General features: G+C 44.4%; 2 protein-coding genes across 3 annotated transcripts; one reads left to right on the top strand and one right to left on the bottom strand.

Moving 5' to 3' along the window:
* Nucleotides 1-97: 97 nt before the first annotated feature.
* Nucleotides 98-18052, top strand: LOC140305354 (E3 SUMO-protein ligase ZBED1-like). Of its 2 annotated transcripts, none has more exons than XM_072384193.1 (7): nucleotides 98-384; nucleotides 8314-8642; nucleotides 8820-8884; nucleotides 8960-9117; nucleotides 9263-9757; nucleotides 14197-15689; nucleotides 16604-18052. In XM_072384193.1, exons 1-7 carry the CDS (start codon nucleotides 144-146, stop codon nucleotides 17258-17260), a joined length of 3438 nt encoding a protein of 1145 aa, XP_072240294.1. In that variant the 5' UTR covers nucleotides 98-143; the 3' UTR covers nucleotides 17261-18052. The 2 variants fall into 2 exon arrangements, with proteins under 2 accessions (XP_072240294.1, XP_072240295.1); XM_072384194.1 differs by lacking the exon at nucleotides 98-384 and adding an exon at nucleotides 3724-4172 and having other exon boundaries at nucleotides 16604-18051.
* Nucleotides 18053-19594: 1542 nt separating this feature from the next.
* On the bottom strand, nucleotides 19595-26323 carry LOC140304948 (equilibrative nucleobase transporter 1-like). The gene is made up of 12 exons (XM_072383738.1): nucleotides 26146-26323; nucleotides 24358-24487; nucleotides 23690-23736; nucleotides 22211-22287; nucleotides 22032-22124; nucleotides 21766-21905; nucleotides 21551-21687; nucleotides 21120-21271; nucleotides 20842-20941; nucleotides 20575-20761; nucleotides 19898-20021; nucleotides 19595-19723 (listed from the first exon to the last, which is right to left on the bottom strand). Exons 1-12 carry the CDS (start codon nucleotides 26321-26323, stop codon nucleotides 19595-19597), a joined length of 1494 nt encoding a protein of 497 aa, XP_072239839.1.
* Between the last annotated feature and the right edge of the window lie 561 nt (nucleotides 26324-26884).

The raw sequence follows: 26884 nt of genomic DNA, 5'->3' as shown, positions 1-26884 counted from the left end.
AACAACGAGACACACGAACGCGAGAACGCGATAGTTTGTCCTTTTCCATGACCCGTCCACATCCCCCTTTTCCTTGTAACCGCTCACAACCACTCTCTGGCAGCAGCTCTGCAGCCAGTGAACAGCGGAGGAGCAACAGAAATATGGATCTCATATGCAAACCCAGAAGCAAATCCCTCGTGTGGATGTACTTTGGTCTGAAAGCCAATGGAAAGGGGCAGCCTTTGAACTATGACGAGGCCATTTGCCGTTTATGCCGAAAAGTAGTGCTCGCTAAAGGAGGGAACACCACGAATTTAAGAAGTCATCTAACGCGTCGACACCGTACCGATTCTTTAGAGAGCACTTCCTGGACGACCCCTGGAGCTTTTTTTGAGACACAAGGTAATTTTCAACCCCATTGTTTGCATAAAGTGATGGAGTGTCATCACACATCAGTGTTTAGTTTCACTACTCTGAATCTGCTTTCTGTTCATCCCCTTAAACGTCACATTCTGCAAGTATACGGCTCTGCTGTGGTTGTTTTAAAGTTTTGTTTGGCAGATATAAAGACAGAATACTTTATGCATCCTCAAAGGGACACAGAGGCAGATACATTATGCATAGCAGCCACTCTAAGGACCCTCACTTGGCTGATAAGGCTGTTTCAGTGGGTAGTAACAACCTCCTGTACTGCTTCTTCTTCCAGCTGAGCTGAAGAAGCCTCTGGCTGAAGACATTCAGTTGTTTGATCACTATTCTATGTAGAGGTTTTGCAATGTTTTCCAATATATTTAGCAGCTTGTGCAGCTTTCTTATTTGCTTATATAGCTCCAGAGCAAAGCCAGCCTTTTTTATTAGTTTGGGTCTCCAGCTGTGACGCTGTCACCCCAACAGCATGTCATACTATCCTGAACATACTTCCAGAAGATATGCAACATTTTACTGCAGTTTCCTCCAAGAAGTTGAGTCTTCACATTACTTTCTTCAATACTGTCTTTAACCCACCCAAATATATTCTGCTCAGTGGTCACCATGTTTGAAATGGACAGTAATTAAGTCAATTTACTATCATAATTAGTGAAAGTTATTTATCAAAGCCCTTCAATGAAATGCAGTCACGGACAGGGAAGGCTTAGGGTTTGATTTAAAAGAAGCAACAGTTGACGCAGACCATTAGTTATCCGACAGTTAATGAAGTCTGCTGATGATAAATGCATGGACACATTAGTCCTTTAAAACTTAAATAATATTCCTCGGGTGATTGTTGGATAACTTCATAACTGACTTGATGTGTCTGTTGAAGTTCAGGGTCTGATCAGGTCCATAATGAAACCCAGATTTCTGGCTTGGTTTGTGGTTTTTAACATAACAAATGAAGGTGAGCAGATGTTTAACTGTTCTTCTTTTGCTCCGGACAATCATTAAACAATCCAGTTGTTTAATTGGATTATAATCCCTTAGCGATATGGTGTGTGGTGTGCATAACTGTGGCAGAATTTATTGTTGCTTTGCAACATCTGAACCAGTGGGAACGTGGAAATGTTATATAAAAGAGGCCCCAGAATTTAATCCTGGCATCTATCTATCTATCTATCCATCGTTAGAAATTGTGACTTAAAGTCAGCCCATTAACATTTCAAATCAACTCTATCTTTAAGGTTGAGGAGCTGTCATCATCTGTATTTTCTGGAACTTCTTCCACAGCATTGCAGGCTGTAATGTCTTAAATACACAAGAGATTTAAAAAACATGATCCTCACAGTGCTGCATGCTTGTCCAGATGTGAGTGGGCTTGCTGGAGCAGGTAAATGATGGAATCTTCAAATCCCTGGAAGCTAAACAGTGGGTTGTGGGTTCTGAAAGTAGTCTAAAAATAGTCTGTGTTGATCAGTTGTTGTTAGGGCGACCAGTCTGTGGTCATGTAGCGCAGATGCATGCCCCCCCTGCACTGAAACATTCTTCATCAGGCTAAAGAATCCCATATTGCTGGCCTTCAGGATCCTGGGGCTGACATCATCTGGACATGCAGCTATGTTGGAGTAAAGTTTTGCCAGCTGCCTCTTTTCTCCAGATGTTTGGGTGGGGGTCCTGGGAAGTCCTGGGACCAGAGAGGTTGTGTCTGAGAAAGTAATCTTAATGAAGCTCAATCAAAACCATGCGGATATTTGTATGGGGTTTGGAAAGTATCTTGTCTGGTAGTTTTGTTTTTTTCTGACAATAGGACCTGGCAACCCACGTGGTTTCTCTATGTTGTCATTTTTCGACTCGTATAGACGTAAAAGGCGTAGAAACGGAGCAGATACAAGGTGCACTACCAACCCAGTACCTGGAATATCGTGTTTTAATGCCTCTGAAAAACAAATCCTCGTTGCAAATGCTTTGCTTCGATGCATCGTTTAATTCACACAAATACAATAAGTTCCGCTCAGTGGTCGCCCTGTTTCACACGGACAGTTATCACTGTCGCACAACGTGCTTACGTGCTGCGAGCGTGGGTTGATGGCGCGATGGAGAAAACCGGTGAAGACGACACAAAGCAAAGTGGGAAAAATAGAAGAACGTCTATAGTTTGGGACCATTTTAAAGAAATCAAAAGCGAAAACACAGTCCAGTGTGTTCACTGTAAAAACGAATTAGCTTATCACAAGAGCACCTCGTCAATGATGCATCATCTGAACGGAAAACACGCAGTTTTCTTAACGAGTTCAGCGAAAGGAACAAACTCAAGGTAACCACATCAGCATTTTAATGGAAATGAGTGGGTTTGTCAGTTGGGAAGTGGAGAACCAGTAAGCTGAGGCTCGGGCTGGGCTTTTTTATTTGGATATTTTCTCCAAAAATGCAACATGTGTTTGTTGTGTTGCACAAATCGTGCCTATTTTCTGTTTAAAAGTCAAATAACTACCCTTCAAGTGCAAGTCCAATGTTTCACTTAAATGTACTACAGTTAAATACGTAAATTTGTTGCTTTTTCTCTCATAAAACACTTGGTGATTCATGTTTAGACACCTGTCTTTTTCTCCTTTAAATAGTTATTGCAAAAGTATTTCTTATCCAGTTACTCTTTGGAATGATCTGTAGAATCTGCTCGACTATCTGCCCTATATAAACTTACAGGCTGAATTTATGTCTTAAATGCACAAGAGACATCAAAAGAACATGATCCGCACAGTGCGTACCTGCCTGTGCAAGTAAACATGGCATCTTTAACTCAAACCCCTGGACGATAAGCAAATAACAGAGGGTTCTGAAAGTTGTTTATGAGCAGAACAGTGTCTGCAGAACAGTCGTGATGTGGGATTTTAGGGCATATTTTTATGGACCATGGGAATGACACCATCTGGACATGATTCCTTGATCCAGTAAAGTCTCTCCAGCTTTGACACAACTGGCAAAGACTGAAGCTCATTAAAATGTCTTCTCCGGACTGGTGGAGACAAGCGGATGTAAGGGTGGGGGCAGAAAGGGTGTGTCTGAGAGAGGGGGGGGGGGGTGCGTGCTGACCGTCCTCTCCAGCAGAACCAGTGGGATCCGTTTAAAGTAAATTGTAATTGTTAAACTAAACTCAATCTAAACTTATCAGACATTTGGGTGGGGCTTGACATGTATTTTACCCATGCTTTGTGCAAGTGTGTTGACAATAGGACCTGGCAACCCACGTGTTGTCGTCATTCGACCCGTAAAGACGTAAAAAGCATAGAAATTGAGCAGATAGATTGGCAGCACCAACCTAATAGCTGGGATCTTGTTATTAACGACGGCTTCTGAGAATGTTTGGGCTGAATTGGATGATCGTGCACTTCTGCACCAGTCATGTGTGAACTCGAGTCTCATGATTTAAGTTTATGTTTAAAACACCGGTGCAGATTTCAACTATGTTCGTTCTATCCGTTCACGCTCTAACAGCAGCTTTGCAGCCAGTAAGGAGCCTACCGAGAAGGGGCAGAAAAACATGGATCTCATCAGCAAGCCACGGGGAAAGTCCATGGTGTGGCTGTATTTTGGCTTCAAAGGGGACGAAAAGGGTCGACCATTAAACTGTGACGAGGCCATTTGCCGTTTATGCAGAAAAATAGTGATCGCAAAAGGGAATACCACGAATTTAAGAAGTCACCTGAGACGCCGACATCCTGCAGATTTTTATGAGAGCATTGCCTCCTCGACGCCTGGAGCTTTGTTGGAGACTCAAGGTAATTTTCCACCGTTTTCAGTGCTTTTGTTTGCAAAGAGATCGAGTTCCAATAACGCCAGACACATAAGTGCACATATATCCACCCTTTGTGTAACACGTTGCGGTTAAATGGCTTAGCTGTGGTTGTTTTAAAGTTGGGGAAAGTTTAATGCGTGGGGAAAATGGACCTTGACCCGGGGGCACGCTCCTTGGTCCGGTTGTCTTCCTTTTCTGCATTTTGAACACGAGCAGATTTGAGTGTGTGAAATGTTGTGCAATGATCTGCAGTACGATGCAGACGCCATGTGCCTTCTGCCCGAATGGCGTTGAGTCGCAAGTTTCCGAGTTAACAGGAATCTCTGACAGTTGATAAAGTGGCTGATGAGTGTGCATTTCTTCAAATAGACGATTTTATGTTTTTAATGCGTAACGTATCGCGTATTTTCGCGTCACGGTCATTTAAATCGATAGACGATGCGAAACAAATGTAGAAAATAGAAAGTAAACTCCTATTTTTATACTATCAAAAAATGCTAATACGGATGCGCAGTGACACCCAAATGCTGAAAAGCTCCTACGGCAGTAGCGTGCATCGTTGTTGCTATGGTATCAGTTAAATAACCACAGTGTGTCTTGATTGTAAAGAAGCAAGGCTGTTAAAATAATTCAGACTTTATCCTTCCAATGATCATATTGTTAAAATATAAAAAAAAAGACATTGATGTGAAATTCACTTTCTGTTCTGCACATATTGAAACAATTACTAATTTATTTTGGCTCTGCCCTTTGTCCAACGTATGTTGACTGATATTTGTAACTTTATTGCTTAAAATGTTCATAAAGATTTTAAGTTGTTTTGGAGGGATGTATTGTTTGGCTTCAACAAAAATAAAGAAAAGTCAACAAAACATTTATTATTAACCTCGTCTTACTCAAAGAAAACCATCTTTTGTTGCCTTTCACAATCAGCTCAGGCAGTATATTGTCTCCATTAAATTTTCTAGTAACCGTAAAGCGTGTCCGCTCTATTTTTCTTACTTGAACTCGACAGTTCCGGCACCCCAGTATAAATGGGACGCCACATAATTGTATTAAAATGTTGCTCGCCTCATTAAGTGTTTTATAACTGGTTGTAAATGACAACCCGGTGGTTGTACAGTGATTGGCCGCCATCTTTAGCGTTTTAAAAATCCATTTCCCACAATGACCAGGGATTGTAATCGAGAACCAGTACTTCGATTCTGTGGAAACGATCCCGTTTATAGGTTCTGCTAACGTCTGCCGCATTTGCGCGATGACGTCACGTGCACGCTTCGTATTTTGACTCGGAACGTTTCCAACATGGCGACGAGGCAGAAGCGCTCCAAAGTTTGGTTATATTTCACCAAAAAGGAGAAGGCTGGGGCCAATTGCAACACTTGCGGAGCTGAGATCTCATCAAAGTCAGGAAATACCTCCAACATGCGGAAACATTTGATCACACGACATGCAATAACTTTTCAGAAATGTAAAGTCGATGGCGGTGACGCTCGCGGGGGAGCCTGTGGCAAAGCGTCTTCCAAATCAAAAGTCTCAGGTAACGTAAAACTTCCAGGTCTTGTTGATTGTAACCGGGCTCTCAAGTATAAGCTTACATTTATCTCAGAAATAACTGCGAATGCACAGACGGTGATCTACAAATATGCCTTGAGTTGCACACGTGTTTTGCTAGCCACAAATTTCCTATTTGTAACTTGTTGTTTTTTACAAATGTATGTGTATTTGTAAATATATAATTTTCCATTTGTAAAACAAAAAGCCATTCGTGAAACTGAACATTCTCGGCATTTGTGGATCACAAATCGCACACTTTCGTATTTTTGAGACATTCTTAACGCAAATCCGCACAGATCCACATACAAATAGCTCGTGATCCACAAAGCACCGTCCAGCAGAGGGCGCTGTTGTTCACTGATGGCTCGGCTTAAGAACGGCGAAGAAAGAAGCTCGCTGATTAGCAGTAACCATAGTAACAACCTGGACGCGTCAGTTGGATGTGATAACATTTATGGATGGTGTTTGTTGCTAGTCTGTAGCTTTAAAGTTTTAGTTTTATTTCAGCCACCTTTGTGTTGTTTTTTGTCTCTAAAGAGATGAGATGTCGCTTTTGCCTGCATTCAAAACTTCAGAGTCCTGTCGTAATAATGTCAGCGTCATACTGTATGAATAATTTCCATCTGATATTAACATTTAGTTGACGAGGCAGAGTTAGATATATAGAGTTATATATTAGTACTATATAACTGGATGAGAATCGTTAAGCAACCGAATCGATACGCGATACTGATAATGGAACCTGGAATTGCTACATTCTTATCGATTCCCATCCCTAATCATGACCTGTCTCATTAGAAGTTTTTTGGAGCCTAACTGAGTCATTCCATGAAAATTTTGCATTTTGAGATCCAATCTCCTCTTTAGGTGTATTTTATCTACTGGGTCTCAAAAATCTGTTTTCTACAACTTTACATAAACAATTAAATGTCTCCTTTAATACAGCGTTAAGAAAAACATAAATGAAGTTTTATTTTTAAGAGAAATTATATTATTTTTGTTGACACCACCTAATTTGTCACGGTCTTCGATGAAAGTATACTTAAAATATATCAAATAAAACTCTTGAAAAAAAGTCCATACATTTTTATATTAACCTAAACATCTATCTAAAAAAAAAAGATGATTATTCATTAAAATCACATTATTTAGTAACTAACTGAGTCAGCCCCATTACACAAATGATTCTCCCCCATAAAAACAATGGTATGCTCCATATGAGCAGCTCAACAGGAAGTGACATCACTCAAATCTCTTGGACAACAGGACACCAAAGACATGGAAGTGGCTCCCGCCTTTCACTTAATTTTGCTCATTTATCTTGTGATATTGTGGTCATCAAACTCAATGACTCAACACTGTCACATGAATAAAAGATAGAAAACTATTACTTTCAAGAACATAAGCTAATTCTGAATGTGCTCTCTCTGGTATTCACTATGTAGAGCAGCGGCCATTTTGTGCAAAAATCACAACTCTGTCACCCTCACCCCGTTCCGTGTTTGATTGTGACGGTGTTGTGATTTTAAGACTTTGGTTGTTAAGTTATCCAGTTATTTAAATGAATTCTTATTACATTTGATCAACATTCATGCTGAATGTAGTCTATGTTCCATGCTTCAGCTGGGAGTGAGATGGCACCAACAACAGCAGCAGAAAGGCAGAGAAAGTCAGGTGATCCAGAAAGAAGGGAGAAATGCCTGCAGAGTGAGAGATGGAGAAAGAATTTAGAGGAAGGAAAAAAGAAAGCAATTAAAGACCTAAGTGAAAGAGAACAGCAGCATACAAAAGGATCAAGGAGAGTAGCGCTCAAGAACTTCAGCACTCCTCCACACAGTCCAGGTCATGGAGATCATTAACTGTTTGATTAATATTATTATCAGTTCCATTGTTTACATAATGGGGTTGAAGAAGAACATTGTCCAGATCTTAAAATAATGACCAATAATAAGAGAGATGGGAAAAGATGTTTTCCTGAGTGTTAAAAATATCCTTAATGCTGTGGTATACATACAAATGATGCGTTTTTGTAAAAAAGTCCAATTTGAACCATTCTCGTGGAATGACTCGACTACAGTTTGAAGCAGGAACTTGGGGGCATTCGCCATTTCCTTAACTAGAGCCGCTTTGTTTAAATCACATCTTAACACTTAGCTTTTACTTTTACTATAAAACAACAATTGATGGAGCTAGCAGCTGGTATTATGGCTGCAAATGATGGTTTGTTTGCACCTGATGGAGGAAATGAACCTGAAAGAAGAAGATAAATGGGACATGACCACCATGTCATGTCCCATTTATCTTCTTCTTTCAGGTTAAACTTGGAGCCTGATAAACACGCAGAGCTGATATAACTAAGGGGAAAATGGTTGATTTCAGGTGGCCACCATGGAACAGTCTGAGCTGGATCTTTGTGAAAAAGCAGAGCTGAAGTTGAACAAAATAAAGTGGATTTAACAAACTGTACTGAACTGTGTTGCCTAATTCTTGCATTTCTCTTGAAACAGAAATCCTCTGAAGACGGATTGTCATAATTTTCTCATTTTTCCTCTTAAACTTTTCTGCAGGTGTAGATCTGAATCACGAAGAGCTCCTGGAGGACGTGCCATTTCTCCAGAGCCCTTCGAACTCCAACTATGTCCCAGACGCTGTGGTGCCCCCCGGCGAGCCGTGGCTCCACGGCGGCCCCTCCCGGGCCATGCTGTCGCTGCCCTCCTGTCTGTGCCTCTGTGGGGACAGTGGCTTCGTTATATCTGATTCTGGGTCATCTGGTGAGGAACATGGGGAGAAGAAGGTGTTCGCCAAGTGTCAGCTTCAGCAGGGCGTCTTGTTCGGGCCGTTTGTGGGAGAAGTGTGCAAAGGACACATGCCAAACAACCTTAAATATGCCTGGGCTGTGAGTAGATTTATGTAGAACATATTCCCCTTTTTAAATTCTGTCACCAGCAGATGAAAGTTTGATCTGTTTGCTGTGAGTTATCGTGTGTTTTTAGGGGAAAAGGGAGCGTGGTTTTGTTTGTCGGAGTTTTCGCATCATATTTCGTAACGATGCCCATTTGCTGTTGACCTCCAGATCAGGGAAGATGCTGCTTTTGTCTTCATGGATGCTTCTGATGAAAACAAATCGAACTGGATGAGGTGAGCAGTGTGTCTGCGGTTTGTTTCATCTAAAAGCTCTTCGCCTGCTGACGGCGCCTTTGCCTCTGGTTGCAGATACGTGACGTACACCAGCCGGGAGGAGGAACACAACTTGGTGGTTTTCCAGTTTAACCGTCACATTTACTACAAGGTTTCTCAGTCCATCTCCGAGGGTGCAGAGCTCAAAGTGTTGATTGGCAAGGAGTACGCCTCCCTTTTGGGCCTGGGAATGGGTGAGTTTCCTCCCTCTGGGTTACAATGGTGTGATGATGCAGACCGGCTGATCCGTGTTTCCTTTTCACCTTCTTAATAACTTTCAACCGGCTGTAGATGGAAGTGAATTGATTCTCTCTGTGCATTTGGTTGCGTTGGCAACAGGTGACGGCATTAAATGTGAAATTGGAGACAAGGAAACAGCCCTGCGCCTCCTGCAGGACATCCAGTTGGTCACCCTGCCGGAGATGAGCACTTCCTTTTGGTCAGACCACAGCCAATCACAGAGCCCCATGCCTGTGATCACTGATGTGACGACTGTGTCAAACCCAGAAGCAGCTCCGGATCCAGGCCTGATGTCTGCGTCCGGCCTCTCCTCCTTACAGTCGGCCAGTTCTCATGCAATGGAAAAGTATGATTTTCTGCCTGGAGCGGAGAAGCTGCTGAGCCACCCAGTCACCCCTCAGAACAGCCCCTGGTACTTCTTTGGGCTGGAACCGGACCCGACCGGCCGGCCTCTGGATCGCAGCACCGCGGTGTGCAAGCTGTGCATGGAGCATGTGAGCTGCGGCGGCGGGGCGGCGGATCTCCAAAGCCACCTGACCAGCAAGCATCACATCAAACCTCGTGACATCAACAAGGACCGAAGTCTGATAACAGGTAAAAGTTTGGCTTCATCACAGCTCAAACCTTATTTTTCCCGGGTTTTATAGGGCGGGTTCATACTTTGACTACAGGAACAACGCTGCATGTTGGGAAAAGTGCATCTGCACTGTAGATGTGCTAAATTTAGCAGCAGAGACGCTAAAGCGGCCTGTTGTTCCCAAAAATGATGTTATGTTGTAGAGAAACAGAATCAGACGCCTGCACTGAGCAAAGAAACTCTTCAATCGACCCACTCTGGAGTTGGTTCCACCTTCTCACACTGAGGTGATCCAGAATAACAGGGCAGTGGCTCCAGAAGTCATTTGAATAGAACTAAACCTCCAATATGTGAACGGGCCCTGAATCACCCGCTAATCGACGGCTAGAACAGATGGCAGAATTATTCTCAGTAAGGAGGATCAAATTGACTTTAAATAGTTACTATTACAGAAAAAATGACTGAATGCATGAATGCAGCTCATCTTTCAGTTTGTAGATGTTGAAATATGTTTCAGGATAAGAAAACACTTCTGCTGGTATTACTAATCCTCTGAGGACTGCGAGTCCCTCTAAAGGCACATATTTACGTATTTTAACTCAGATTTCGAATGTCTTATAACCTCACACTGCAGCATGGACCTGAAGAACTTTGGTACCTTTTGAATCATTGGCTACAAAAAACTCCTTTAATTTCTACTATTTAACTGATTTTTTTCTTACTGCATCCCTCTGGCGGTGCTCATAACAGCTGAAGGATGCATCATACAAACACTTTGTTGGCACAACAGATTTTCTTCTTTGATATCATCCCAAACTCTTGCTTTTGCCTCCATTTACTGAGTTGGTTTTTATTCTCAATGACACCAGTGTTCCTTTGATTAATATATCACCGAATGCCTAATTGGTTGTTGCAGCAGTCAGATTAGCTTTATTATTCTACTTTAGCCTATCTCACAGGGTCACATAGCATAGAGTTTTGGAGCCATGATCAAAGTGTGCAGCATATTTTCAGCTTTAGTTTGGATGATGTTGGTGATCCTTAAACCACTGAGCATGGCTAAATTTGGATACAAGTTGTAAAAAACAGCCTTGTCTTCCTTGGTTAAAGTAAAAGTGTCCTGGTCGACAGTGAAGGACCACCAAGACCACCCGCTCTACACAAGCATGTCTGTTTATTTCTGCATCACAGTCAATAAACTAGCTTTGAGCTTGATGAGGACGTCTTTGGTCTGGTCAGTTCGCCCTGAGGCCCACCCAATGTTTATAGCCTGCTTTCCAAGCTGATGTTTTAATGTAACAGGGTTTAACTTATTGTGGATCTGTGAAAAACAGCAAAGATAACAGTTTGACAGACAGAAAATAGGATTTCTGCAGCAACAAAGAGCTGTTAGCTGAGAACTTGGCATATCTCAGCATGGTGTGCAGTGTGTCCTTAAAACATTTGAGGAAACTGGACAAGTGGAGGACAAAAGAAGAAGTGTCAGGCCTAAAAAACTATCTACAGCAGATGAACAGGATCTGAAAGTGATGTCCTTAAGAAAGAGGAAAAGATCCAGCAATGACCTGACAGGACCTGAGAGATGCATCTGGACCTTCAGCTGATCCATCTACTGTTGGCCCAAGCCTCATCAGAAATGGTCTCCATGGAAGGGTGGCTGTCAAGAAGCCATTCTTAAGGAAGGGAAACAGGGAGAAAAGGCTGAGCTATGCCAAATGACACAAGAAGAGTCATAATAGAGCTTAATATAATATAATTATAGTATTTTACCAGGTTATTACAAGTTTATCCCGTTTTTCCTTAATGCTTAGACTATTTTCATGAATCTTGCAGCTAAAACAGGGCTCTTGAACGCGTTGTTTATACCTTAAACCAAAAGACTGTTGCTCTTTGGAGCGCTGTGGCTCGTCGACAGGTGAGATTTAGAGAAATCCGATTTTCTTCCCCGGTGTGTTGAACGCATCATCGTCACAGCCAGTATGTCTGCGGTGTGGAAGTTTTTCTCTGTGAGTGAGGAAATCCCGAAATTCGCAGTTTGTAAAATCTGTAGGAGGAAAGTAAGCCGCGGAGGAAACAGCACAAAGTCGTTTGGGACAACAAACCTAATCCGACATTTAAAACAGCATCGGGGTGATGCTGTTTTAAATGCCGAACATGCTCTGTTTGACGAAGCTAACAAAGGTAACGCGGCTAAGAGTGGATGAAGCTAGCAGGAGCTCAGAGCCTTCAGCCGCTGCTCAGAGCCTTCAGCCGCTGCTCAGAGCCTTCAGCCGCTGCTCAGAGCCTTCAGCCGCTGCTCAGAGCCTTCAGCCGCTGCTCCTTCACTGCAAACAGCAGAAAATCCAGTACAAAGACAAGAACGGAGCTGTGCAGATTCACAGCAGCTTTAACCAGCTTCAGTTTTGCAGCAAACATAGAAAACTGCTCATGAACCACCACTTATTTCTGTGCAAGCTGACAGAAATTGATGCAAATATTTATTGAAATATGCAAACGTAAAAGGAAATAAAATGTTTAGGGATAAAGAGTCAAGCTTAAAGTGATTATTTGGTCTGAGCACAGCCTGAACCCTCTTAGACAATCTTTCTGTGATTTAAGAACCGTATTTTCCGGACTGTAACCTTTTCATAGTTTGGCTCATCCTGCGACTTGTATATCAATAAATATAATTAAGCATGAACCAAGGAGTAAACATCGCTATCTACAGCCGCCAGGGGGCACTGTAGGTCTGTGAGAACTGCATGTTGCTCCTGTACCACTGATGTAATCGACGGAAACATTGATTAAAGACGGAGAAAGATGAACACAAACAAAATGCCGCTAAAAAGGAAATCTTATTGTGCAGAGTACAAACTGCAGGTGGCCAGATATGCAACCGGAAACGGTAATCGAGTAGCAGGCAGAAAGTTTGGAGTGAGTGAGAAACTTGTGAGGGACTGGCGAAAAACGGAGCGTGATCTATCTGCAATGAAGAAAACAAAGAGAGCTAATCGTGGGATGCACCCAAAATGGCCAGAGCTGGAGGAGCGAGTCCACACGTGGGTGCTGGAGCAACGTGCCGCCGGGAGAGGCTTCTCGGCGGTGCAGCTGCGTCACTACGCCACGGTAGTTGCAGAGGAGATGAAAATGAATGACTTTTCAGGCGGAATTTCTTGGTGTTACCGTTTCATGCGACGAAAACGCCTCTCTCTCAGACAGTGGACACCGGTGTGTCAGGAACTGCCAGCAGAGGTCCAAGCCGAGGTCGACAGTTCCCGTGAGTTCATTGAAAAGCAAGTCTTTCATTTATTTTTTGGATTATTTTTGTGAAATAATTTTCAAAATAAATGCGACTTATAGTCCAGTGCGACTTACATGTTTTTTTTTTCATATTTATGACGCTTTTTTTTTTTGACTGATGCGACTTAAACTGTGGAGCGATTTATGTCCGGAAAATACGGGAGTCTCCAGGAATAGTTCTCCAGGCTTCTTGAAGGACATCCCAAAGCTCTTCTTTGGATGTGGGCTGCCTTTTGTTCCGTTCTCTGTCAGATGATCCCACACTGCTTCAATAATGTTGAGGACCGGGCTCTGGGGAGGATTCATCCCTCCATAAGACCTGTTGCCACTGATTTTCAGTCCACTTCTTGTGTCATTTGGCACAGCTCAGCCTTTTCTCCCTGTTTCCCTTCCTTAAGAACGGCTTCTTGACAGCCACCCTTCCATGGAGACCATTTCTGATGAGGCTTGGGCCAACAGTAGATGGATCAGCTGAAGGTCCAGATGCATCTCTCAGGTCCTGTCAGGTCACAGCTGGATTTTTTCCTCTTTCTTAAGGACATCACTTTCAGATCCTGTTCATCTGCTGTAGATAGTTTTTTAGGCCTGACACTTCTTCTTTTGTCCTCCACTTGCCCAGTTTCCTCAAATGTTTTAAGGACACACTGCACACCGTGCTGAGATATGCCAAGTTTTCAGCTAATAGCTCTTTGGGAATCACCTTGTTGCTGCAGAAATCCTATTTTCTGTCTGTCAAACTGTGTTTTCTTTGCTGTTTTTCATAGATGCAGCTAAAGAAATGGGAACAAATGATGTGTCTTTGTGACAAAGTGCCTAAAGATCCAGTTTAAAATGGCTTCTTTGCTAAGTTGTCTGTTATGTGTCGACGCAACACTGGTTCATCCCTTGAGTTTGGAGCCTTTTCTCTGCCTGAATGAATCAGAGGTCAGACTTAAGTGGCCAGTTCCTCTGAAAAGCTTTTGAAAGAAACACTTTGAAAGACCTTCAGAAAGCCTGGAGAACTGTTGCTAAAGACCACTTTAAACCATTATAAGAAAGTCTGGCTGCTTGGAAGTAAAATACAAAGAAAAATGGGAACAAAGTGATTTGAACAGAATCTGTTAATCGATCAAACTTTGACTTGCTGTTGGCTTGTTTTCTTTCAAACTGATGGAAAGTTTCTTCCTTTTCACCACAGCCCAACAGCGCATTCAGCCGGTGACGCCCATCAGTGCTCCGGTCAGCTCCCCCCACCCGGTCATGCCAGCTCAGCTGACCAGCGCCATCACCAGCTTCATCATCATGGATCTCCAGCCTGCGGCGCTGGTTGAAGGGCAGGGCTTCCGGCAGCTGCTGCACACACTCCTGCCCTCCTACAAGGAGCTGCCTCTGTCCTGCCAGGTCGAGAGCCTCCTCAGAGACCACCACACCAAGGGCAAGCGCAGCCTCGCCCATCTGCTCGGGACGAAAACTGGAGATGTGGGAACCGAGGAGATCAGTGACTACACTGCTCCTATTGAGTTTGAGCCGAGGAGACGGGGGCGACCTCTCAGCCATCCGGCTGAAGTGCCGCACTTTGTCAACCTAAGCGTGGATGTTTGGCTGCACAGCTGGCAGGGCAACACAGAGCGGTACCTCACGCTTTGGGCACACTACATAGATGAACATTTCAGTCTTCATAACCTGGCCCTGGCAACACAAAGACTGACCGAGAGCGACGGAAACGACCACGACCTTCAAGCCCTGGAGGCGCAGGTGAAAGTAATGGCGCAGGAGTGGGGGATATTCCAGCCTAATCTGGTGTTGTGGGGGGTGGAAGGGAAAAGCACGACCAGGCTGCGGCCGATAAAGAGCGAGGTGGGCGTGGAGGCCACAGGCGGCGCCCCCCACCCGAACTCCACAACCTTTCTGGAGAGGGATGACTCTGCGTCGTCCGAGGAAGCGCACGCCGCAGACCGGCGTGTCAGCGAGGGCCTCCCGTCGGTCCCGTGTTTCTTCAGCGCCGTGCAGGGCTGCATCGAGGAGGTGATGTCACACCCTGTCATCTTCAAAAGCCTCAGCCAGTTCCAGGGTATTCTGTCCACCCTGTTCCTGCCGTCGGCTCAGGACAGAGGCTCCTATGAGCATTATGTTCAGAAACTGTCGCAGGGCCTGACAAAGCAGGAGAAGATGAGACTGAAGTCGTGGGCCCACAGCCGGCCAACCTGGAACTCGCTTTACCCCGTGCTGAGCATGCTCACCAAAAACAAAAGCTTACTCTGTGAGCTCATAAAAGAGATTAAAGGTGAGGGCTGCACAAGAGAGAAGGCAGCTTCAGAGCTGAGTTCATCCGGCAGCTTCCACGCCAACTCCACCTCCAGCTCGCCGTCACCCAGCCTCCCGACTTTGCGTGCTGAGTGGAAGGTCATGGAGGACCTGTGCCTGGTGCTCAAACCTCTGGATGTGGCCTGCCGGACGCTGGCCAAGGAGGCCTTCCCCCGCCTGTCCCTCATCAAGCCCATTCTCACCGGGCTGCTGTCGCGGCACCTGGTGCTCCGGCCCGGCGACTCGTCGTCCGTCTTGAAGGAGGTTAAGAGGATGATGAGGCGGAACTTGGCGAGGTGTTACGACAACCCTGCCGTGAACAGGGCTCTGAGTGTGGCGTGCTCGCTCGACCCCCAGTTCCATGGGCTCGGGTTCATGGAGGAGAAGGTGAGTCGTGCCTTTAAAGAGCAGAAAAAGAGGAGAAACTTGAGTGAAATGTTTCAGGCTAACAGACGACACTCAGTGGGTGAAATCAGGCTGTTGGTTCAGTCCAGCAGAAAAAAAAGTGGGACACGAATGAGGCTGATGGAGCTGCTGACATCATCCTGAACGAAGCAAATGTTAAAGCTTGTGTTTAGTGATAAATCTAATGGTTCATCTCTTTTTTTAAATGACTATTTCAGTGTGTGGAACCTGAGTTTTTCAGCCAAAAACCTCCTTAGTTACACGGGACAGGATTCTTATTTTTAAAATGTACATAAAAAACTAAGCTACATTCAAACAAATGCTGCGGTGTGTGTAGGACTCCATGACCTTTGACCTTTGACCAGTAGTTTGACTGGTTAGTGCCCTGCTTCAGCTGTTCTCAACCTTCCACCAGAAGCAGAAAATGGCTCAGTTTAAAGCTTTTCAGTGAAGGGTCTGTGGACGCCGCCTCACCCTTTTCACCCTTTTCTGCAGTCCTTTTACTTTGTCCATTGAGGCTAATGATGTTTAACAATGTTCAAGTCTTTCATATCGTCTGATTCAGCTCATGCGTTGAACCAAACCACTCAGCTTCAGCACCTATTTTATCTTTTACATTTGCTCCCGACCCTCTGAGGTTCCCAGTTGTCTTTAGAGGTCAAGAAGGACTGGTCATGTAGCTTTTCAGCTGAGGCACAGACAGCGTTGTGGAGGGCGAGATAACGGCTCCTTCTTGATCTCCTAAAGGGAAAAAGTGCTGCTGACCTTTAGAGGGAGGAATTGGGGCTAAAGTAAGAATAAAAAAAGTGGATGGAGCCCAGCTAAATCCTCAGCTACAGTTTTAATAAAGTGAAAAGGGAAGTAAGAATCTAAATGTGTTTGTTGTGATTTTGTAGGAGCAGGCGGCCACTTTCAACTGGCTGAAAAAGGAGGCCGTCCGGATCGTGAAGGAGGACCGGAGAAGGAGCCAAGCTAAGGCACAGAGCCAGGTCAAGAGAAGCTCCTCCCCCGAGTCGCCGGAGTCGGAGAGTGACTTCGTGCGGAGGAGCAAACGGCTCAAAGAATGCCCCCCGATCAACTTCAAAGAGCTGGCAGACGCAGACGAAGACGACGAGGCCGAGGCTGCAGATGAGAGCGAGTCAGCGGAGTCGGGCTCCCAGGCCGGGCTCTCCGGGATGGAGTTCCTGCTGGGAGACCTGTTCAGCTCCGCCCCCAGGAGCACGCAGAGTTCTGTGGAGGAGTCGGTGGACATCGAGATGTCCGTCTTCAGAGCCGACAAGGGGGCTTCGCTGGGAGTGGAGCCCCTGCAGTGGTGGAGAACGAAGGCGGCGCAGTTCCCGCTCCTGGCCTCGGTGGCACGGGCCTACCTGGCCGCTCCGGCCGTGGCGGGGAACGCCGCGCAGGACTTTGTGCAGGAAGGAGCGAGAACCACCAACGGGAGGAGATCGAACATTTCGCCTGAAAGTTTGGATGCGATCCTGTTCCTGCATCACAACCACATTTCCCCCGCCGCCAGCGGGCCGGCCGCGGCCAAGACTGACGACAAAAACTGAGTGAGAAGCGTCCGTGAACCTCCACGAGCGCCGACTTTGACCTCTACACTTTACCCACATTCAGAGATGAACCCCAACCAAACCAAATCTGCTGCTGGAGGAGCTGCAGAGGCGTCACTTCAGTTTTTAGACATGAGGGGTTGAACCTTTTTAACATCTTGATATTTCACTCAATGAAATATTTATTCAATCCTGCTGGTGCAGCAGCTTTAAGGTCTTTAAAGCTGCATGTTTTCTCTCCAAAGTGACTGTGATTTTTGTATATTTCCATATGTTTGACTGTTTTTTTTCATTTCTTAATGACATTAACTCTGTTTTGTCCATTAAAGCCCTCGTAGCTCCTAGTGCCTTACATCCAGTCCTCCATGGTGGTGTCGCCTACCTTTTCTCATGTCTTTTGGTTATATTGTTTAGTTCATCCGTAGATTATGAAGTAAAACTTGTCAACACTGAATGTTATTTGCTGTCTATCAACCATTTCACTGGAAATCCAATCTTTGTTAATAAATTGGTTAAGTAACAAACAGTACTGTCCAAAAGTCTGGATCCAGCCCTCATTTCTTCACTTTTTCCTTCCAAGCAGCCAGAATTTCTTATGATCTTTTAAAGTGGTCTTTAGCAACAGTTTTTCAGGCTTTCTGGAGGTTTTTCTGCTTTTTCACTCGTTTTCAGTCCTTTTACCTGAAGGTTTTCAGAGGAACTGGCCACTTAACTCTGACCTCTGATTCATTCAGGCAGAGAAAAGGCTCCAAACTCAAGGGATGAACCAGTGTTGTGTCGACACATAACAGACAACTTAGCAAAGAAGCTGTTTTAAACTGGATCTTTAGGCACTTTGTCACAAAGACACATCATTTGTTCCCATTTCTTTAGTTGAATCTATGAAAAACAGCAAAGAAAACACAGTTTGACAGACAGAAAATAGGATTTCTGCAGCAACAAGGTGATTCCCAAAGAGCTATTAGCTGAAAACTTGGCATATCTCAGCATGGTGTGCAGTGTGTCCTTAAAACATTTGAGGAAACTGGACAAGTGGAGGACAAAAGAAGAAGTGTCAGGCCTGAAAAACTATCTACAGCAGATGAACAGGATCTGAAAGTGATGTCCTTAAGAAAGAGGAAAAAATCCAGCTGTGACCTGACAGGACCTGAGAGATGCATCTGGACCTTCAGCTGATCCATCTACTGTTGGCCCAAGCCTCATCAGAAATGGTCTCCATGGAAGGGTGGCTGTCAAGAAGCCATTCTTAAGGAAGGGAAACAGGGAGAAAAGGCTGAGCTATGCCAAATGACACAAGAAGTGGACTGAAAATCAGTGGCAACAGGTCTTATGGAGGGATGAATCCTCCCCAGAGCCCGGACCTCAACATTATTGAAGCAGTGTGGGATCATCTGACAGAGAACGGAACAAAAGGCAGCCCACATCCAAAGAAGAGCTTTGGGATGTCCTTCAAGAAGCCTGGAGAACTATTCCTGAAGACTCCTTAAAGAAATGACAGAAAGCTTGTCTCAGAGGGTTCAGGCTGTGTTGGAGAATAAAGGAGCTCAGACCAGATATTCACTTTAAAGCTGCTTAAAGATGTTTTTACTTGTATCTTATATTTACATTTAAACACTTCAGTAAATCTCTGCAACTATTTCTTGTTTTCCTCGTAACATATAAATGAAGAAATGAGGGCTGGCTGATAACACCAGGGTCCAATAACAACTGATTCAGACACAAAGAAAATGGCTGAATGTATTTGTCCTTGAAGCCTTTTTTTTTACAGCAAATATGGAAGAACTGTTTTTTTTTTCATGGAAAAAACACCTGTACCTTTTTTTTTAAATATAAAATATAAATATGTACTACTGTTGTGAGAGCTTCATATTCATCTATTTCATGTTTAATTAATCCATATCACACAGTGGGCCCAAACCACACAACAGTGAAGATGCTCATTCGTGCGCTCCTTAAGTTCAAGTTTCACCACCTTTGGCTTAAGAAGTGAAACAATTTGGACAAAAGGATGGAGCTGAAGATTGATACCTCAAACCTAACTGGCACATTGGTCTGAATGACAGAATCTGGATCAAAACCTCTTTAAAAACGCTTTATTAACTCAGCATTTCATGGGGGAAGCCAGCACCTAGTGGCCGTCAGTGGAATTGCACATTAAGGCACTTGTGCGTCGGCTTAACTTCTGACAGCAAGTATCAACATTAATCTTTTAGATAAAGTCTAAAAGTCTACAAAAAACATTTTAAGATAACATCCTTTTTAGAAATAACATCAATCCACATTTTCTAGGGAAAAACAGAACATGAACAGAACGGGGGCATCGAAGCGGCTCTTTTACAGTTTGGAGTCGGCCTCGGCGTGGGAGTTATTCCGCCTGCTGCCAGCTTGTTTCCTGCAGTGGAGGAAGACGTAGGCGGGGTGGATGAACACCAGCAGGGTGAGGAGCGTGAGAGTGATGTCCACCTGGAACAGATAACAGCTCTGCATTGATCTGAAGTCAGTTCCAGACACTCTGGTGTGTTAAAAGCTTTGATTTATTCCTGCGCCCTCGACCCAAACACCAGCCTCACATCGATTGGATATCCAGCCATTTGAGATTTTAGAAAGCAGCTTTTTAAACCTGTGCTGAGCGCTTACATAAAGGGGATCTCCACGCAGACCTCCTTTGACCAGAGTGAAGCAGGGGTACTGCAGCAGGGAGAAGATGGCCGACAGGGACATGACCAGACCGTACAGCTTCCCAAAGTGACAGGATGGAAACCTGGGAAGCAGGAAGACATCTCAGCAGCCGGGATAGTCTCACATTTAGCTCCAACAAATTCCACAGCCTGTCAGTCAATTCAAATAAACCATTTAATCTTATGAAGAGCCTTTCTTTAAGGTTTTTTGCATCTCCATCAACTCTCGGAACCTTTTTCCCCTCGACCCCAAACACATTTTACTGAAGAGATGCAACTTTTTGTCTCAAGTAAACCTGGAATACCAACGTGAGTAACGCTCAGTCTTTAAGGTACACAAGTCTTATATATTCAGTATGAAACACACCACAGAGAGGTGCAAAGAGAGCAGCGGTGGAACAATCCCAAACTAAAAAAGGATCTCATCTCATCTTAAAGCAGAGACGACTCCTTTGTTGTATGATGTGTTGCTCAGAATGGAAGCTGTTCAATCTGATCTGCTTTAATACCTGCTTTATATGACTGTTTATATGGGAGTTGGGGGTAAAAATCAACCAATAGGTTATAGACTACCTTAAAAAAGTGCCTTTCTTCCTAATAACTGATCCCCTCTGTGTGTTTGTGCTCGCCACTCACGCGATGCTGATGAAAGCGGCGTTTCCTCCGTAGAGGAAGGAGCGATTGAGGACCTGCAGCACGAAGGTGAGGTACTGGAGCGAGAGGAGAGGAATGGAGGCGAAGGCAGAGAAGAGCAAACACTGCAGTGAGGTCAAGAACAGAGACAGGCAGGAGGAGCGCAGGTCCGCCTCCTGCTCGGTTTCTCCTGAAGCGAGAGGAGAAGTCGGGGAGTGAGGAAGGTTGCTTCCAAAATCACGTTTTTTTTAACCTCAGTCGGCGAGTTACCAGCAGCTCGAGGCTTTCCCTTGTGTCTGTCCAAGATGAGTCCGTTCCAAGGGGCACACAAGACTCCACACAGCTGGGCCACGGCAAAAGCATTGGTGTACTGACTCACTGAGAAGAAAGAGCCAAAAACACCAATTCAACAGAGGATCGGGTCAGGATCAGATTAAAAAGAGAGGAAAAAATCAGCTCTGCCATCTGAAAAATGCCAAGTGAGCAACTGTATGGACTCACAAGTGTACCAAGAGACTTTTCATCACTTAACCTTTCTGTTCAATGACCTCAGATGGAAGGTCGGGGTCACTGCCGGCCAGCCGGCCGAGCTTTGGGTTGAGCGTGCCAATGAAGAGGTAGTGCCTCAGCTGCATTATGGAGAGCCACAGCAGGTGGCACAGGAAGAACCAGGAGAAGACGCAGCTCCGGAAACTCATCTCTGAACACATCAAGCTCACAGGTTAGCTCACAGGTTACCTCACAGGTTAGCTCACAGGTTAGCTCACAGGTTAGCTCACAGGTTAGCTCACAGCAAGCTCACAGGTTAGCTCACAGGTTAGCTCACAGGTTACCAAAGGCCTGCCAAACAAGCAGTTTGTTAACTAATCAGTCACCGTTTAAAGCATAAAGACCAAATAATACAGAGGCTGTGCGATAGCTTGATAATATCTGCCTCTCCCTCCACCGCCATCCTAAATGTTGAGGACAACAACGGCACCTTTTCCCGTGTCTTGGGTCTCCGTCTGGTCTCCTTGTGATGCGGTGTCCGCCCTGCTGAATTCCTGTGAAACCGTCATCGTGGCGTCCCTCTCAAGCTGCTTCACACTGTAGGTGTTGGCCTTCCCACAATCCACCCTAAACAAGAGGAAAAGCTGCCGTCACGTCTCCATGGAGATGAGCTGAATCACCTGAAGGCAAGGTGGTGCTCCGCACCCGTAGGTGTAGTCCTGCGGCAGAGGGTAGGGGATGTGGGCTGTCGGCATGAGCAGAAAGGTCCTCGCCACGTGAACGATGCTGCAGAGGGACAAGACGAGGAAGGAGGAGCGAAGGGAGACGCCCTGTTCGTGGAGAAGCTGAAAAAGAGAGGGCTGAAGGTTGAGTGAGGCGGGGACACACCTGAGGCTTCTCCTGAATCTACTCACAGGAAGATGCAGAGGATTGATTCACTGCAGTTTATAAAGTGTGATTTTAATCTCTACCTTGATGATGAGGAACACGGCTGAAGAGGAGTCAAAGGCTCCGTTATAGAGGGTGATGATGGTGGAGCGATGAGCAGCAAACAGGTTTCCCACCTGCACAACAAAAGAAAAGCTTCAACTCTGCCAGCTAGGTGTCTTTAGCAGTATTTTTGTACACAGAAGTATCAGGATGTCGTTACCTGCATGTTAGTTATGAGGAGGAAGATTCCTCCCACAGCAATGCAGGACAAGGCGGGGAAAAGTATCTGTGGATGTGCTACAGGACAGTGGAGGAAACACTTTAAACCCAGTTTCTAACATCTTTATCAGGTGAAAATGAGAAAAATACAGCTTCAGATTAACAACACATGATGTGGAACGACTGAGCAGTGAGAGAAAAACTAAGTGAACCCCTGATCCAGCAGCTTCAGCAGCAGTGAGCTGCAGTGATGGTTTCCTGTGTGACGTTATCAGTCTCTCTGGTTGTGGAGGAATCTCGGCCACTCTTCTCTCCAGCGCTGCTTCAGCTCTTTGAGGTTTGCAGCATTGGTTTCTGCACAGCTCTCCTAAGGTCCCACCACAGCATTTCAGTCAGGCTGAGGTCTGGACTCTGACTGGACCATTGCAACACCTTGATTCTTTTCTTTTTCACACATTCTGCTGTAGATCTGCTGCTGTGTTTGGGATCTTTGTCCTGTTGATGAGCCAGTTTCAGCCCAGCTTTAGCTGTGGGACAGATGGCCTCACATTTGACTCTAGAATACTTTGGTATCCAGAGGAGTTCATGGTGGACTCAATGACTGCAAGGTGCCCAGGTCCTGTGGCTGCAGAACCAGCCCAGATCATCAGCCCTCCACCACCGTGCTTGACAGCTGGTATGAGGTGTTTGTGCTGATATGCTGTGTTTGGTTTCCTCCAAACGTGCTGCTGTGCATTAGGACCAAACATCTCCACTTTGCTCTGGTCTGTCCAAAGGACATTGTTCCAGAAGTCTTGTGCTTTGTTCAGATGCAGCTTTGCAAACCTAAGCTGTGCTGCCATGTTCTTTTTAGAGAGAAGAGGCTTTCTCCTGCAGCCCTTCCAAACAAGCCATCCTTGTTCAGCCTTTTTCTAACTGTGCTGTCATGACCTTTAACCTTTAACATGCTAACTGAGGCCTGTAGAGTCTGAGATGTAGCTCTGGGCTTTTTCACCTTGGGGTGAACTTGCTGGGACGTCCACTCCTGGGAAGATTGACAGCTGTCCTGAATGTTTTCCACTTGTGAATAATCTTTCTCTCTGTAGAATGATGGACTCCAGATAGTTTGGAAATGGTCTTATAACCCTTCCCAGACTGATGGGCAGCAACAGCTGCTTCTCTAAGATCATTGCTGATGTCTTTCCTCCTTGGCATCATGTTAACACACACCTGAAAACTGACAGAACTTCTGCTTTTATAGAGCTGCTCACACTGACTGATGATCAGTTAATCAGTGCATTGATCAGCTGCTCCCGGCTGCTACTTACCCTCTTAATGTTAGAATTGAAAGATGTTGTATTTCCCTTTCATGTGACTGTATTTATGATCTAATTACACATCTGGTTTATCCGTCTAAACTACACTGTAAACTACATTGAGCATGTTTCCTTCTAACTCTACGAGTTATATGTCTGCATATATTTTGCACGTGTGCACCCACCTGCAGAAGAGAACGCAACAAGAAGTGTTCCCGTTGTGTACAAAGATCTGGAGAAAGAAAATGTACTTTTCAGAGGTCTCAATACCATTTATCCACCAAATGTAAACAGGTTCAGAGGATTAAGAGGATTACTGAGCTGAAGCGGTCCAATTGCTTTACTTCATAAATAAGAAAGCAGTTTTACTCTTTGATTAATTGATTAATTGTTTAATTTATGGTTGGCTTCTTCAGCTTGTTCTACTGTACATCTCGTATAATAACACAAAACCTCTAGAAGTAAAGATTCTTTACGGTTCTCTGTGAGGAAAAGAGACAAGAGAACAGTGAAAAGTAGTTTTGCTTGATGCCAAAAGAAAAGCGGACACACTTTAACCTCCATTAGATGCTTTCCAGAGCTCTAATTGTGGTAAAATGGTCAGAAAGTTTCTTTACTGAAGCCTTGAGGTTCTTGTGCAGTTAGAGGTCTGACTGAGGTGTTTTAAACTGATCATGAAGAGCATGAGCTATAGTACATGTTCATTCATTCATTCTTCTTAAAGTATTGGTGAAATAAAGACAGATAATGCCTTATTTAGAGGCTGCATCTAGCTTTAAAAATACCGGAGTTCCCGTTCAGGGCTGTCAGACCGCCTTCTGATGAGGAAGAAATAAAAACAACATGAACTCACATGCCCAGCAGTCTGGTCACCATGGTGCCAAACCGATCGAACAGGTAACCATTGATCAAACTCAGGAAGTTGTTCAGGAAAGAGGCAATGGTGAAGACCAGAGAAAAGCGCTCATCCTGACTGCTGCAGTCTGTAAGAAAGAGAAAAGCAAAGAGGAAATTAAACTGGTTTCAGTTCTGTAATGTGCACGTTTTAACCACCGTTTGCTCCTGTTATTGATTATTGGGGTTAAATATCTGTGTGTGAAGTGCTGTTTTCATGTGGCCAAACATAGTTGGATACGTCTGGTCTTCAGCCAGTGAAGTACAGCTTGATATATTCAGATCAGATATGCAGATATTTCCCTTCTTTACCTTTCGTGGTGTCATTGCAAAGCGACGTACAATCAGCTTTGCAGCACTTGGCTGAATCTCACGGTCACACCTTCACAGCGACGGTTTCACTGAGAGCTCTTAGAGACTTAGCATGTGTCATGTCTTGGTTATGGTTCTGTTTTCAGGTTCTTTCTGTTTCATCATTAGTTTTTGCTGTTTGTCACTCGGTCCATCATGTCACCTGTTTTTGTTCACAGCTGAACACCATCTCTGATCACCACAGTATTTAGCTTCCAGGTTCCCTCAGTTTCATTGCACCGACACTTCTGTTCCTGGTTTGTTCGTCAGGTTTTTGCCTTCGTATTTATTCACAGCCAAGTTTTGTTTGTTTTGCTTCACATATACCATACTTTTCGGACCGTAAGGCGCACTTAAAATCCTTTAATTTTCTCATAAATCAACAGTGCGCCTAATGTATGGATTCATTCTGGATGCTTTCTGACGTAGAACTGATTTTTATGTGGTACACGGCGCTCATAAATCTGTCAAAATGTTTTAGCTCGGCCTTGGTGAGCTACGAAGCTGCACTGCTGGATGGTTTGAGCATTACGGGCCACCGTAGTCACGAGCCTGACGGAGTAATACGATCTGTGCTTCAACATTAAGGTGTGTGCATTCATTCATTCATTCATTTTCTACACCCGCTGCCCTAAAAAAGGCTCCTGTTCAGAGACATGCTGACGAAGCGAATTCGCTATCAGTCAACAAGTGAGTTGAATAAAGTTTGACTTTTCTGAGTTTTGTTTAATTTAATGCGCCTTATAACCCAAAAAATCCGGTAGATTTATTGTAACCCGGCTCAGCCGCGCTTTATGTTCCTTTTGTTGAATAAATTTCCCTTTAAAGTGTCTGCATCTGGGTCCTGAGGCGATTGGAGATGATGTGCAGCTGTGAACAAACATGATGAACCATGGATGATGATCAAAAACACAAAACATGACTTCTGAGCTCTTTCACAAACTGAAAACATCTAAAAAAGTTGTATTTGGTTCAGAATATAAATGCTGTGAAATTAAAGTCTTCACTTTGATCCCATATTCTTTATGAAACTGTAACTTAAAAGAACTTTTCGTAAAAAATTAATGAAATAACAAACAATTAGAGAAAACTACAATTTTTCATTCATTTCTCTGTTAGCTTTTGGTTGCGTTTTGTTCACATTATAAATCAAAGTGAATTAAATGAATATGTTTTGGTGCCCAAGAAGCCAAACTAATCAGTGTAGCTTTGATTTATTTGGCCTCTTTGCTCCACTTTAAAGAGATGATGCCTTGTTTTCTGCACATACTGGAGCTTCCGGCTCTCATCTTCTCTGAAGGTGGGACCTTCAACCCGAGCATCAAGTTAAAAATGAGCAGTGGCCTTCACACAGCAGCTGTATCTAACCTCAGAACTGAACTCCAGAGATGCTCACCTGTGCCGTTGCTGCCCGGGTCGCCGGTGCACAGCTCAACAAAGTATCCGTCTTCCTTTAGCACAAACACCAAAGAGGCGTAGCCGAACACCACGCCAGCGAAGCCCAGACACTCAAACATCCCAGAGAACAGAGTCAGCCAGTGGCGCACCCTGGGACCGGCCTCACAGCCCTGCATGCTTCGATCCGTCTCTTCTGCAGTTACAGCAGAGCCTCCAGTTTTGGCTTCTTCCTCAGATATTTGTTGTCCTCTCTGCAGATTTCGGGGCTTCCCTTCAGATCATCCAGCAGCTGGTACAGGTCTTTCTTTCCAAGACAAAGAAGGAAAACATTCAGAATTCACTTCTTTTTCTTGTTTCAGTTCCTGCTCACACAAAATAAGCTGCTACTTTATCTTCCCCTGCTGACTATGTGAGAACTATTCCACCACTATATCCATCAGTATCAGTGTGACAGATGCGGTGACAATGTGAGATAAAACCCAGAGAGACTAAAATAATGAGTAGATTATGAAACATCTGCTCCAACACCATGACAACACTGAGATTACACCGAGCTTGGTTTACATATTTGGACTCTTAGTGGTAAGAACTACATTAACATATGTTTAGTTTAATCAGGACTGAATTTGTTCAAATACAACAAATATAAACAGTTTTGAGTTAACTGCATCGAGTTAACTGCAAGTTAACTGCTGACCCTAAATTTTTACATCACAGTAAAAGTACTGTCCTTGTTT

The sequence above is a fragment of the Leuresthes tenuis genome, unplaced genomic scaffold (genome assembly GCF_036924035.1).
Source record: "Leuresthes tenuis unplaced genomic scaffold, fLeuTen1.0.hap1 SCAF_4, whole genome shotgun sequence".
Lineage (NCBI taxonomy): Eukaryota > Metazoa > Chordata > Actinopteri > Atheriniformes > Atherinopsidae > Leuresthes > Leuresthes tenuis.
The sequence above is the reverse complement of the archived record's forward strand: the minus strand, read 5'-3'. Positions and strand labels throughout refer to the sequence as shown.